General features: G+C 36.6%; 1 protein-coding gene across 7 annotated transcripts in view; it reads right to left on the minus strand.

Annotated features, from left to right (window-relative positions):
• The window catches only part of MBD5 (methyl-CpG binding domain protein 5), a 146,660-nt gene that overhangs the window by 42,153 nt on the left and 90,892 nt on the right, over positions 1-13,615 (minus strand). For 3 of the 7 annotated variants that reach the window (XM_069780733.1, XM_069780732.1, XM_069780734.1), the window contains exons 5-6: positions 13,355-13,412; positions 3,901-4,582 (exon numbers count right to left, since the gene is read on the minus strand). In XM_069780733.1, coding sequence (XP_069636834.1) covers positions 3,901-4,013 — 113 coding nt within the window. In that variant the 5' untranslated portion in view covers positions 4,014-4,582; positions 13,355-13,412. The remainder of the gene's footprint in view (positions 1-3,900; positions 4,583-13,354; positions 13,413-13,615) is intronic. The other 4 variants (XM_069780731.1, XM_069780729.1, XM_069780730.1 and 1 more) reach the window with 4 other exon arrangements.

A 13,615-nucleotide genomic window follows, 5' to 3' on the forward strand; every position in this document is an offset into this window, starting at 1 on the left:
TTACTTAGCCATCTAAACTGTTTATCAGGGAAAGAATACTATAATTTATGAGGACTGGGTAAAACACTGGTTCTTAATGGCAGCTGTAAACAGCCCTTATTCTAACAACAAAAAAAACCCCCTTAAGTGGAATAGTTTGGATCATGAAAACAGTCAAGAGTCAAAATACCAAACTATGATGAACTTTCGTACTTAAAACCTGATGTATAAACACTTAATTCTGCACAGGAACTAAGTCACACATAAAGCAACATCTGCAAGTGACATTTAAAGTTATGCTATTTAAATAAGTTATTTATTTGCCAGACTTGCCCTGAAATAATTATTTTAGAGAGAACCGCCCAGATCGCGCATGTGAAACAGTGACAGTTCTGAGAGTAAGCAAGGTAAAAGAGCAATCTAAAAGTAACAGTACGGGTATGAAGTGATAGATAGGTCAGAAAACCTTCCCCATCTTAAATTGAAATACTTGGGGAGAATGGAGAAATTACTCTTTATTTTTATTTATTTTAACTTCACCTTTAGACTGGTTAAACCACGGTGCTACCGTTATCGCATTTTAACTCAGTGAGTATCATTTGTTCTCTACTTTGGCTCCGCATCTCCAGCGCTGGCTGATCGCTTTGGGCTTTCCCAACCTGTCCTGATTACACACACAGGAGGGACTGCTCACCCCAGGCGACGTCCTGACTTGAAGATGTAACAGCTTCCCACGGGAGAAACTCACATTGGCATTTGCTCTACACTATCCCATCTACATGCAAAAATCTCTACAGACACTTTCTGTGACGCTTAAAAACTCAGGTTAAACGGCATCCCTGGGAATATGCTCTGGAGTCAGGATGCCATTTTATTTGCACTGGTAAAAAAGGCCCACTGCGCAGCAAGAGTAAAGCTATACCATTTGAGTTCATTTTTTCCCCCTATTTCTAGAATAGAGCAATTTCAAATAACCTTCCTTGGCGTGCAGTTTGCCTGGGCACACATATCCCGTTCAGGCACAAGGAGATACTGGAGCCTGGAAACAACAGACCTGTAAGGCACACACGTACTGCACCGACGATCCGTGGGTGTAAAGGAAGGTCTGGATCCTCGTGCTTACCAGCAGTGCACAGAGCAGTCCACTGAATCTGTGGCATGTGGGATTCAGCAACCCTTCTGCACTTATATGCATGGTTATTTGTTCACAAGGAAAAACAACATTTAAAAAAGGCCCAATTTTTCTGTTTCTGCCTTGTTCCTGGGAAGACCTATGTAATTGCAAAGTATCTTTGTGTGCATAAATTTCCTCATGCTCCTATACTGCAAAGGATAATCCACAGCTTCCTTTGTACGAAACTACCGTTTTTTTTCAGCTCTGAGGTCATCCAGAAGTTTTAGGCCTCCCAAAGAAACAAGAAATAGGAAACTATAAAATATATTAGGATCTGTTACTGTCAGTTGTGAAATGTGTTCCTGTTATTAAAGAGCTTTTCTCAGTTTATTCCACCAATGACTATTCACGAACAGTAAGCCGAAGGAGAGATTTAGATCCTGCTTTAAGGCAGCAGTACTGTTTTACTAAGAAAAGCACTGAGACTCAACTCAGTGCTTTTACCAGGTAATAAAACTAGTTAATTAATGGATTTAATCCAAAACAACTGTTGACAGTTGATGGAATAGCACACGTGCTTTGTAAGGAAGCACAAATAGAATGAGTCCTATTCAGCTGGGATCATCTATTCTAGTTAAATCGTGTCAGATCTTAATATATACACTAATTTTCCCTTGGATAGCTTTTGAGTCAATATTGTTTGACCTTTCACTCTCTCAATAAAGGCTGTGCATATTTTCAGGGCAGTTGTTCCTTCAGAAGGGCAGTGCAGCACTAGAGCAGGTTACCCGGAGAGGTGGTAGAAACTCAGTCCTTGAAGATGCAGCTGGTGAAACCAAGGGCTGACCTGACCGAGTGCTGCAGACACTCCACATCAAGCAGGAACTTGGATTATTTGACTTCCATCCTTTCCAACCAACGCGTCCTACTCTGTACCTTTCACCAAATAAGAATGTAAGAGCTGTGGACCATACTAAGTGCCTTTCCTTAATCAGAATGGCTTACAGAAGGCAACAAGAAAATTAACCATTGGATTAAAGAGAAAAAAAATACGTGGGCAAAACTTGGGAAGAGGGCAGAAATAATAAAAGCTTCCCTAAGCTGAAAAAGGCAACTGGTAAACTTGATTAATAGGGTCAAGAAAGTCCCCCTGAACAAAGAGAACTATATATATGAAGAAGATAGAAAAGAAAGTAACTGTCAGAATTATACCAACATTTACTAGCTTATAAACATGTAAGACTCAGGCTTGAAGAGGCAGCACAAGCTTCGTGGCCTGCTTCTTATAGCTGTGGAAAATGAAGTTCAGAAGCAGGTAGGATCATCAGGTATATAAGAATACCAAAGCATTATATGTCCTGATGCCTGGATATAGAGATGATAAGAAAAAAACCCCAACCCACAATTTTTTCTTTCACATTGATTTTTAACTTAGGCAGAGGCCCAGTAAATTACAGCTGTAATGAGAAAAACAAGGGGAAGGCGATTTATCTTTGACATGCGTATCACTGACATGGATTTTGTTTGATTCTGCTAATTGAGAATATAAACAAGAAATCCTGGAATGCATTTGATCTTTTACGGTAGTTTAGTGTAAAACTGGAGTATGCTTTGACTCATTAAAGGATTTTGTATTGGTAATACATAAAATGTTGTGAAGAAGTGGTTATTTTAATCACGGAATAGTGGAATAAGATTAAGCAAATAACAGACTGATAATCATTTAGACTTCTATGATGTAAACCTGATGTACCCATATTTTGTTAAAGCTAACTTTGATCTTTTTTCCAATAACATCTAATTTATAGTCTGTTTGTCTGAACACATTCATTTAATAGTAATTTCAATGCATTTCTTTGTGACTGTTACAGGGTGAAGCAAAAAAATCCAATAAGCTAACAAACAAATAAAACACCTCAAACTTTGGATTTAGGCTTGTGTTCCTGTTTTTTCTACGTGAGAAACGTGGGGAATCCATAGAAGTAAATCTTGCCAGAGAACGTCAGTGATACTGAAACACAGACCCTTCCCACGGCATATGAAAACGCAAGTTTTCAGCAGCTACTAAGTAATCACACTGCTTAAATTTCCTTTCAAAAAAGAGTAAGTAAAACACAAAAGTATAATGGAGACCTGGAACATAAACCCAGAAAAGACCTAGGGAAGAAGAGCTCCAGAATGTCAGGATAAAGTTGCATGGCACTGCATGAACTGAGCTGAAGGCTTGTTGCTGACGGAAGAAGAAAGTCCCGCTCTACCTTACCTGCCATGAACTGTTTGCATGCCTGATCACTTTGAATTTTACCAGCAAAGGCTCTTCTAGAAAGCCCGTGCTGGTGCAAGGAAAAGGCAATGCCTATGCATGTGGGAGCAGGCAAAAGACAGCAGAGATTTCTCATCATCTCAGATGTGTCATATAACTAAACCTCTGGTTAGTTTCATTGTAAAAGGTTTGAATAATAAAGATATTAAGTAAGGTTAAATCTGCTACTGCTCAGCCTTAAAATCCATATGACAATAATAAGTAATAAAGAACCATTCATGCCTAAAGCAAAATGTATAGTAAGGATTATCAAATATTCAAGACCAAGCAATATTAGATTTGAGAGTACGTTAAGGGCATGCAAATGGCACAACTGACATAAGTGGAGTCCACTATTATCAGCAGAAAAAATGACCTCATACTTCCATAGGAACAAGCCCTTGAATTTTTTGAGTACAAAAGCTTAGCTGAGTCACTAATTTACCACACTTTCTGGCAAAACTACAACGAAAACAGAATGAGTAACCACCTCAGGTAACCTTACCTGATATAGAGCACTCCGCTTTGGTCCACCCGTCGCTGCCAACCAACGGGAACTTGCACTGCTGGTGGCCCTCCATCCGTGTCCCCTCCGTCACACTCCTTTCCACCATTCATTTTTCTGTTTCTGTTTACGAGTCTTCAAAGATATCAACAGTAAGATGATATCCTTTTACTACATGTCATCATGGCCTCCCAAAGAAGGCCATTCAGTACACCTTTCCCCAAACTGTACAAAGTGCATTGGGAGGCTCCAGCTCAGTTTGAAACCAAGTCCTTATAAGTGGCCATTTTTGTTAATGAGTCAGTTTCCCATTATAATCCACATTAAATATGCAATGTTTAACTCCTTATATATTCATAAGGATGAACTATATAGATAAAAATTAGTGCTTCCAACTTGGGAAAATCATAATTCACCAATCCTTTGTTACCTGTCAGAAAGGAGAATGGGGAAAAGGAGAATTTCTAGTTCAACAGCATGGCTCCAAGCTTGATGACTGTCTAAGATAACTTGTATTTTGTGAAAGCTCGTCTCATTTTTATAAATATGAGTCAGATCTAATACCTCCAGGTATTATACCCTTTATATGCCACATTCTTTTTGTTTTCTTTTTATCTTCCGTTCATTATCCAAGTTGTCTTCTTGAGTTTCTTTCATGACTCCCTGGCGCCAATAAAACAGCCTGAAAAAACAGATACAGAAAACACATGAGCCATTTTCTGAAGTCTTTCAGCCCAGTTCAGTAACTTGTGAAGATGTATACAGCTGCATCCATTTAAAGAGCTTAGAATCAAAATTCTAAATGTCAATGGAACCATCAAAATAAGGCTTAGGGTAAATATAATTCTGCTAGCATATTCTATTTATATGCGGATGCAAGAGAGCTGCATCTTAAAAGCTACAAGTCTGCAACTGTTATTAAATAGTTAACGTACAGTTTGGGGGAATTAAGGGATGTATCTTTTAACTAAATAGTTTCACATATGCTTCTGTTCAGAATTATCAACAGATGACTAGCTCAGTTAATGCCCTTTAAAAATTGTTTATAAAACTGAATGAATTTAATGTGAAGGAAGCTATTTCTAAGGTTGATAATATCCATAAAAATGGAATAACCCTGCATTTAGACTAAATTAATCACCTTACAAAAAAATTGTGTAAAAAAAAGGGAAAAGACAGCATCAATCCACTGATCTCAGAATATCTATAAAACAATTTGAATATCGTAAGTAAAAATCCCCCCTCCATATGATTATACTGTATGAGCAAATCTTCTTGAAAGAAGTTCAGAATGACGTGAACTGTGTTATTCCCTCAAAATCGTCTTTCAAGTTGACGAGGTGAGACTTAGCTCTTGAGACGGTACATTTTATTAAGGTGAGACAAACATGGAATACGTTATTCAAATAGTAAATACGTCAGAAAAAACAACAATCCTAGAACTCAAATGTAAGACAGCATTGAAGACTATTGTAGTAACAACGCTAACAGGTTTTATTTGGAATTGCATGTCAATTCTGCCTTATTCCTAATACTAATGTTATGCTAACATTTTAAAACATAGTAAATGTTACTATAGACCTGACTGATTTTAATAAGAAAAGGGTTTTTGAGATAGAGATGGAACATAAAGACATAGGATCCTACAACATTTCTGCAACAAGAATACCGACTACACATTACATCTAGATTTAAGAGTAACAGCTCCTTCCTTCAAGACCGCTAAAGGAAGGCTACAGAGGCATAAGTATAGTCCTCAAAAATATTCCATTAAGTACATTCTCTTTAGATGTGCTACTTATAAACGTAAAGTTCAAAATGCTATGTAAAGAAAAAAAATAGCTGTGGTATTTACAAGAAGGATTTGGACTAGAAAGGAGCCGGCTGGACATACCACCCTCTTGACTAAGGTGCTGAAATCTAAAGAATAGAGTGCTATTTTCGGAGTAAAGAGTATGATTTTCTGCAGGATGAAGCCTTCTAGAATAGCCTGGCACTGTTTCAACCTTCCTATGCTCTGGATCACTCCAACAGGACGCAATCCTTGGCCGGCCAAAACCAGGGAAGGGACGGGAGACCATGAAGAGATCCTGGTCGCTGACAGTGGAGAGGTGACTGAGAACCAGCTAGCGAAGGTTAGAGTGAATGTCACATGAAACACCTTGCCATCTCTCATATAAAAACAATCTATCCTTTAATCTCTAAATCTGGTACACAGAAGTAGGATTTGGAGAGCACTTGGCAACAGTTCAGGACTCTCTCAGGTTTTCAGTTTAGAAGTTTTGGTGTTTGATTGGTTTTATCCTGATTAAGAAGGTAGCAGACGATGTTTCATCAGAACCAAGGCACAATTTACCTCCAAGTTTCAGCATTATTACTGAATGCTGCATTTTTATTACAGGTCCCATGTAAAGCTAAAATAGGTAAATAATTCCCCTATTATTTTTAATGAGAATTAACTTTCTGTAACACAGTAAAATCAGAATCAGAAAATACATTTTTAAAATACTGGAAGCAGACAGTGCAGAGAAGGTTGCTCGTCTCTTAGCCCAGTCTTGCTGTGGCTCATGTTGCTATTTAGGGCGATTGCATTGGATCCATTATGAGAAAATAATAGCCATCAATTTCTTTTTTGCACAAGCAGCAAGAGACACTTTGAAGTAACTTTATATTTCTACCGGTTCTGCAATGCTCTGCCTCAGCTAACATCCCATTCCATCACCACCGTAATACTTATCATCATCTACCCAGATAAACCATTTTTCAGCACTGCACATAGCTTGAAATAGTACTAAAAGAGGCAAAAGAATTCACTTAACTGCTTTGTCTGTGGAAAATATTTAAATATTTTTACTCAGTACAGTGAATTGGAATAAAATGGCTGCTTCAGTCATATAACTTCAGTCAAAGTTTATTGTTTGTATGACTTTTTCTTGAGAAGTACTAGAGACTAAAGAACTGTAAACTAACACAAGGATTTGAGTGATGTAAAAAATAAAAATGAATCAGAGCACAGGTATGATGATCCGTTTTCCATTCTTCCCCAGGTACAAAAATACTTCAAACACCACACTGACCCGAAGCAGAAAACAGTGAACGATACTACTCACATCATCAAAGTTTGACCTTTTGTCTTGTAATTTACTGTACTTATATGCAAGTTGGGGTCTGTGAGGACACACCAATGTGCCTGTGTGCAATGAATTACAGAAAAGAGGGCTAAGGCTCCCTGGAAGCTTCTTAGTACATGGCTAATCAGTGTGTAACTAGCCATGTAGAAGTACACAGCTAATCAGTGTGTAACTAGCCATGTTTTATAGGGAAATGCTCATGGAAGTGAGATTTTTTCCACTAAACCCCAGCACAGTTCTGTGTGGATTCCCACAAACTGCAGGCAATAAAATACCCAGTACATATTGTAACCGTTGTGCATTTCTATTAGGCATGAATGGCAAAAGCAAGAGGTTGCCATTCATGTTTTGGTACAGAAATCCTTCACTAAACCGCAAATGCAGAGCTGCTATGTGTTATTTTATTTAACTGCATAACACCATAGAAAAGTTAATTGTAGAACAGGTCTCTCCAAGAAGAGTTAAACCTCTCAAATCTGGTTCAACGAAGGACAGACACCCTTTGCATTTTCCCAATAACTGTTTATCAGCCAAACAAAGAAAACAGAGCTATGGAAGACAGCAGTCAAAAAGAAGATGACAGTCACTTAAACCAGGCTGGGTCTGGCTCTTTTTCACGCTACTGCTGGTGTAGGCTGCTTTTATAATACATTTTAAACGATAAGGCAGCCTGGACGAGAAGCTGCAAGTTTAAAGGGACAACTGGTGGGGACAGCGGCACTGATCTATTAGGTTTGGCAAACTGTTTCATGACTGAAAAAAGACATTTAAATCCCAGTAGGGATCAGCCTGACCGTGAATGCTCTCACATACAGAGCATCCATTTGACTACTCAAACCTCTGCATTTATTACCAGTCCAGAATCTTCCAACTCAACTGCAGAAAAATCCCGTCTCTTTTGATGTACCATTTCCCCCTTCTCCATCAAAGTATTCTATCTGAAGTACTTTGGATTGGGATAGAAAGTATTTGGATTTTGGACCAAATCCAAAGTATTTTGGACACTGGATTCTATCCAGAGGCCTGATTTTCATCAACCCATGTAATAAATACCTCTTCTTTGTAACCTCATAACAACTCCAGACAACTCATGTTATCTCACCACGAGTAACACAACTTTCCACATCTAAATCAATTACTTCTTTTTTTTGTGCGCCAAGACATGCCGTTTAGATTTGTTTTGCAGTCCAGTTTCATTACAATATGCTTAAAAGTATTTCATTGGGGAACTATGCAAAACTACACTGAATCGTTTCCCCCTTTAGCCCCCTCCAACCCCTCCTCCCATGGAAAATTTCTCCTTAATTTTCATGTGCTGAAAGTATGTTTTCAATTTTTAATGCAACTGTCTCACTTTTTGAAATGTTGCATTTTAGGAAGCCTCTTTGCACACTCAGCTGTTAATGTTTGCTTTAAAAATTTTTTACTCAAGTGGTGAAATAGAAAACTTGGTACAAAGTAAAAAGAAACTTAAATTAGGTACTAATGGCCTGGATTCAGATCTATCACATATGATAGTAATACCAATGTAACATTTATTTTATTAATAAGTGGACATAAAGCCAGTTAAGACAAATTTTGATAGTCTAATATTGCAAAGATACTTTTTCTTACACGAACTTTTAAGTGTGCCTAATGATTCCATGTATCACAAAGGCTACTTAGAGGTCCACAATCAGTGACTGCCTCTCTGATGCACAAACCCCAGTGCTTACAAATAGAATTACCAGGTTTTGGGTCTAAAGTTTTGCAGACACTTGGAACGTACTCAAAACATTGCTTATAGATTCAAATTTCAATCTCATTTCCCAGGCTTTCCTTTCTATCACAGAAAAACCTACAAAATACATTCAGAAATAGAAATGCCCTCAAATCACCGCCTTGAGGTTTTAGAACTAACAGGAAGTTTTCGCTTCTTAAAAAGCATTCTTTTCAAACCACGCAGAGTTCAAATGAGTTTTTATTTAGTTATCGCTTGCACATTATTAATCTGTTTAAGTCTATCAAAGCAATTAGTTAGGATTCTCCTGTATCATCTAATTAGATACAAATGCTGCATCACTTTTTGGGGAATGCTTTTCCATTTTGCAAAGAAGCATTCTCTTGACTAATTAGATTGGTATTGAATACTTTATGAAGCCCTATTTTTAGGCGAGTGATTCAACAAACAAATGTGCCTGAAGTATAAAGGAAACCTTTCTTCCTTCAATCTTATCTCATTGTATTGGTATCCAGGACTATAATACAGCTGTATACACGATACACTCTGGCCTTTGGTTTGGGAAAGACATCTTCATCTTACTTGTAAACACAGAGTATTAAGAATACATGGCAACAACCAGAAAATTGATCTGCACCGAACGACTTAATTAAAATGATACATTTTAAATTGCCCTAGTGCCGAATGGGTTTATACCAGTCCAACTACCTTTGGTATTGAATTATTCTGAACCGTATAAAGGACAGCGTTATAACGTACTATAACAAGGCTTCTGTATTCCTAATTTATACTATTTTTGATGCTGTAGAACTTTTTAGGACCGCAAGACCCCAATTTAACCACTCTATAAAAAATGATAGCTATTTGGATGAATTCACTCATAAATATCAGAAAAACTTCAAGGGTCCAGACCACTGTACCTGTCTCTACACCCACAGTCAACGACCTTTACCAGTAGCCCACTGGACATGCCCCAGCTCAGCCAGCCTTGCTTACCTGCACGTGGATGGACAGAACCCTATAGTATTTGGTTTCCTGCCGGACTAGATGACCAAAGCTGTCCGTTCAGACCTACTATTTAGGAAAAGATTCTCACACAGAAAGACTGATTTATGTTCACGGATTCTAGCTGATCATTAAGAGCACAAAATATGAATCTCTTCTCTTGGGGCATTTTGGACCAGCATGCTTTTACTAATCAGAAGTTGTAACCTTCCATCCGATATCCTTCCCACTAATGTTCATAGTGCAGGTAAAAATTGGAGTTCACTGAGGTGCAATGTATCCCCAATTTAGGAGATTTAACTGTGTCATTAGAGTTGTCCAAGGCAATGGCTGAACTCAGAAGGAGCACCATTCTTTTAACGTTCTTTACTTAATGTATGTATAGTACCAAAACCTGAAACTTTCTCAAAGTATGACCACCTTTTAACACATCTATCTGTGTAACGCCCAGAGTTAGGAGGAACTGATGTTTTCACTTCCAGTGAAAGAATGGAGAAAGTACATGCTTTCAAGAACCTCCTTTGTGTACACATGTGCACGTATGCATACACACAGCATCTCTGCAAGGGTTTTGACAAAAAGCAAAACTGAGCTATGCAGCAATCAAAAAAGATGGCAGGAAACAAAAGGATTTTCTTTTTAAACCTCAGCTCTGTCTACTCAATAAGAATTTAATAAATACAGCGGTCACCCGATAGAGTCCACAGAAGAATACAGAAGAGTCATAATGCTCTTTCAGGCCTTCCACCACATTAATTTTTTTCTTTACAAGGGAAATGGGTCAAAAATGTGTGCATGTGAGACAGGTCTACTTTACTGTCAAAATAATGTAAGCGCTCAGATTTTTTTAAAAATTAAGACTGGTATTTGGTATGCAATTTAAATCAACCAAGTTATTCTGTAGGTAAGAATCATGTCACCCTTATCAAAGCCTTTCCTAGGAAACATTATGAAATAGAATAGTACTAACCTATATGCTAATACGAAATGAGGACACGTTATTACATCCACTTTGTCACTTTAGGGGAACTTGTATAATGAAACGTGGAACTTGTATAATATATGATGTCCATCTTCAGCAACCCACAAATCTAGGAAAAGCAAACCTGGACTCGGATGTTTTATCTTTTTTTTTTTTTTTTTTTTAATGGCCAAAAGCCATTCCATTCATATGTTTACTTTTTAATGGTCTTGTTTCAATGTGCAGGCACAAAGCTTTAACAATCTTACACAAACTGGTTATTGTTTTAATTCTCTAAAACAAGATAGCAAGTATAGTATTCCATAGCACAGGAGAGTTGCAAAGCAATGTTCCTAGCTGAGGATTTTGAAGGACTAGGTTTTCTACAACATAAAGAGAAATTACACTTGAGGTCTTTTTCTGAACAGCTTTTCTTCAGTTCCTTTTCTTCTTTCTCCATCACGCAGTGATGATGCATCACTAGTATGTACCAGTTCTGCAATTGGGAAGGCCACCTTTTCTGGGTCCCCTTTAAGTTTTGTTTGACTAGGAATTTCTGCCTCCTCCAAAACCCATCTTGCCATAAGAAAGTCACAATTCTTAAAGTATTTTGATTTTTTATGCAATGCTTTTCCAGAATTTAGCATTTTGGAACAAGTATGAGTAAATCTTAATTCTCTGTGGCTTCAGGTATCCTTCATGGCTATAACAGTGAAACTTTTCTACACCAATTGCCATTCTCTTAGCTCTATAAGAAACATCAAAAGCTCTAGAAGAGTCTATCAGGGAAAGTTACCATGACTCCACATCAAGAAAAAAAGATGACTGCAAAATGTGGAAGAAAAAAGCAATCTGCGCCTACAAGAGTGAGAATTCAGACCTTCCAAACCAACTGCCACAACAGAAGAGGATATTAATAGAGGAAAATCTGCTTTGTCACAGTGGGATCGCTCTTGCTAACATAACACACAGATTCATTAGAAAGTGACCGCTGCAGACATTCACATTTGTCCAAAAAAGTGATAAGGAAGTTATAATTAACATAAACTTAAAACTCTAACAGCAACACACTGATTCTTATGAAATGATTTAGCTCTAAGTATTTTAAAGTTTCAGACCAAAGTTAAAATTACTTCAAAAGGAGATCCAAGCATGTGAATAAACAAACTTCTTGTTACAATTCTCATGTTTCAGGCTTCCAAAAATCTGAAATTATTATAGTTTTATAATGGTTTAATAATGAAGATTATATGAATTTCAGGAACATCTGATACAGAATGTTCTTAAGGTATCTAATAAATAGATGCAGAAAATAAATAGGTAACAACTATTTATAAGTGTTCTACTTGACAGCTTTGCTGTACATTAATGACTTACCAATTGCTAGAGAAATATAAATTTGTGAAAACAAAATATTTTAATGTAACTAATTCAAAACCTGAACATGAAAACTCAATTAGATTTTAGATAAACAGTTAAAAAAAGGAAAAAATCAGATTGGTGGAAATATGGTGAAAGGCTCTGAGCTTCTGGCATAACAATTACCGCATTAGCCCTAGATCTCCATTAACTGTGCACTGTGCTATCAAAAATTAAGCAATAAAAGGTAAAAATTAAAATCATACTCCCATATCTTAAATGCGGAGGTCTCCATAAACTGTATAAACCTCCTCTGTATTAGACACCTGAAGTTCAGGACACAGCAATATTTAAATCATTTGAATAATTCAGACAGAGTTTCTGGGCAAGAGAATGTCAGAAACATAGTAGGATTGCAAATTAAACCTGTAAATTATGCTTTTGTGCCAAAGTAATAAGTCACATGACTATACTATTTTTAGACACATGGTATTTTTTCTCCAAGTGCTATTTTTTAAATTGTTTACTGAATTATGTATCTCTACTCAGCAATTTCCCTAATGAAAATACTCTTAAGATATTAAAAAAAAATGATAACATAAAAATCAGCTATTCAGACACCTTAATGCAAACTCTACAGCCTTATCTGCCATAAATATAATAGTGTTTGAGAGCTTAGGCTGCCTCTCTGAAATCTGGTATGCTACAAACCTGTACAACATGATAGATGAATCGCTAGCATTAGTAGATCATTACTTACTGTCTTTCAGTGATACACTAATTGAATGTGTAAGTATTTGGAGAATTTGGCCCCATTGTTTCACTTAAGAGACAGATAGTTCTCTCTGTTTTCTAAAAGAGGACTCAGAAGTTCAAGGATATTTAAAAAAAAGAAAAAGTGGGTGATTTTAATCCTTTTAAATGCTTTCACTCCATGAAAATTATGATAAATATTTCTTTCTTGATATACAAGAGGTCCATTAATTATAATTTTAATCATTTTTAAATGAATCTCTATGAAGATTTGTATACATGACCTTTCCTTCCATAGCTTCTTTTTCTACTTACACTGGTCTGAGTCAGCTGTTTTATGACTATACCGTTCGATTTAAAAATACTTTCTTGCCCTCATATTAAAACATCACATTTGGTTTGTTATTTAGGATCTGTGAAATAAGTAATGCAAATAAAAAGTACTTTTTAATGTACTAATTAACAGTAGGGCACAGGACTAAAAAAAAAGAAAACAAACAAACAAACAAACAAAAAAAGCCTGACCTTTTTCCTCATTAAGCATTAGATTGAAGGTGGATATGTTCATCTTGTTCATTCCAAGCTGAAAAATAAAGAATCAGTTGAAACAGAAGATAAGCAATAGTAAGCAATACAGTCCACTTATGACGTTAAGATCAATATTAAATTATTCTTAATGATTTCTTCATATTTATAAACACTTAATCAGAAAGGTTTCGTAGAATAATATTCTTCCTTTGAAACTCTGAAATAACTGTTTCCACTTCATATTTTGTACACACTTGA

This window comes from Haliaeetus albicilla, chromosome 4 (assembly GCF_947461875.1).
Source record: "Haliaeetus albicilla chromosome 4, bHalAlb1.1, whole genome shotgun sequence".
Taxonomy (NCBI): domain Eukaryota; kingdom Metazoa; phylum Chordata; class Aves; order Accipitriformes; family Accipitridae; genus Haliaeetus; species Haliaeetus albicilla.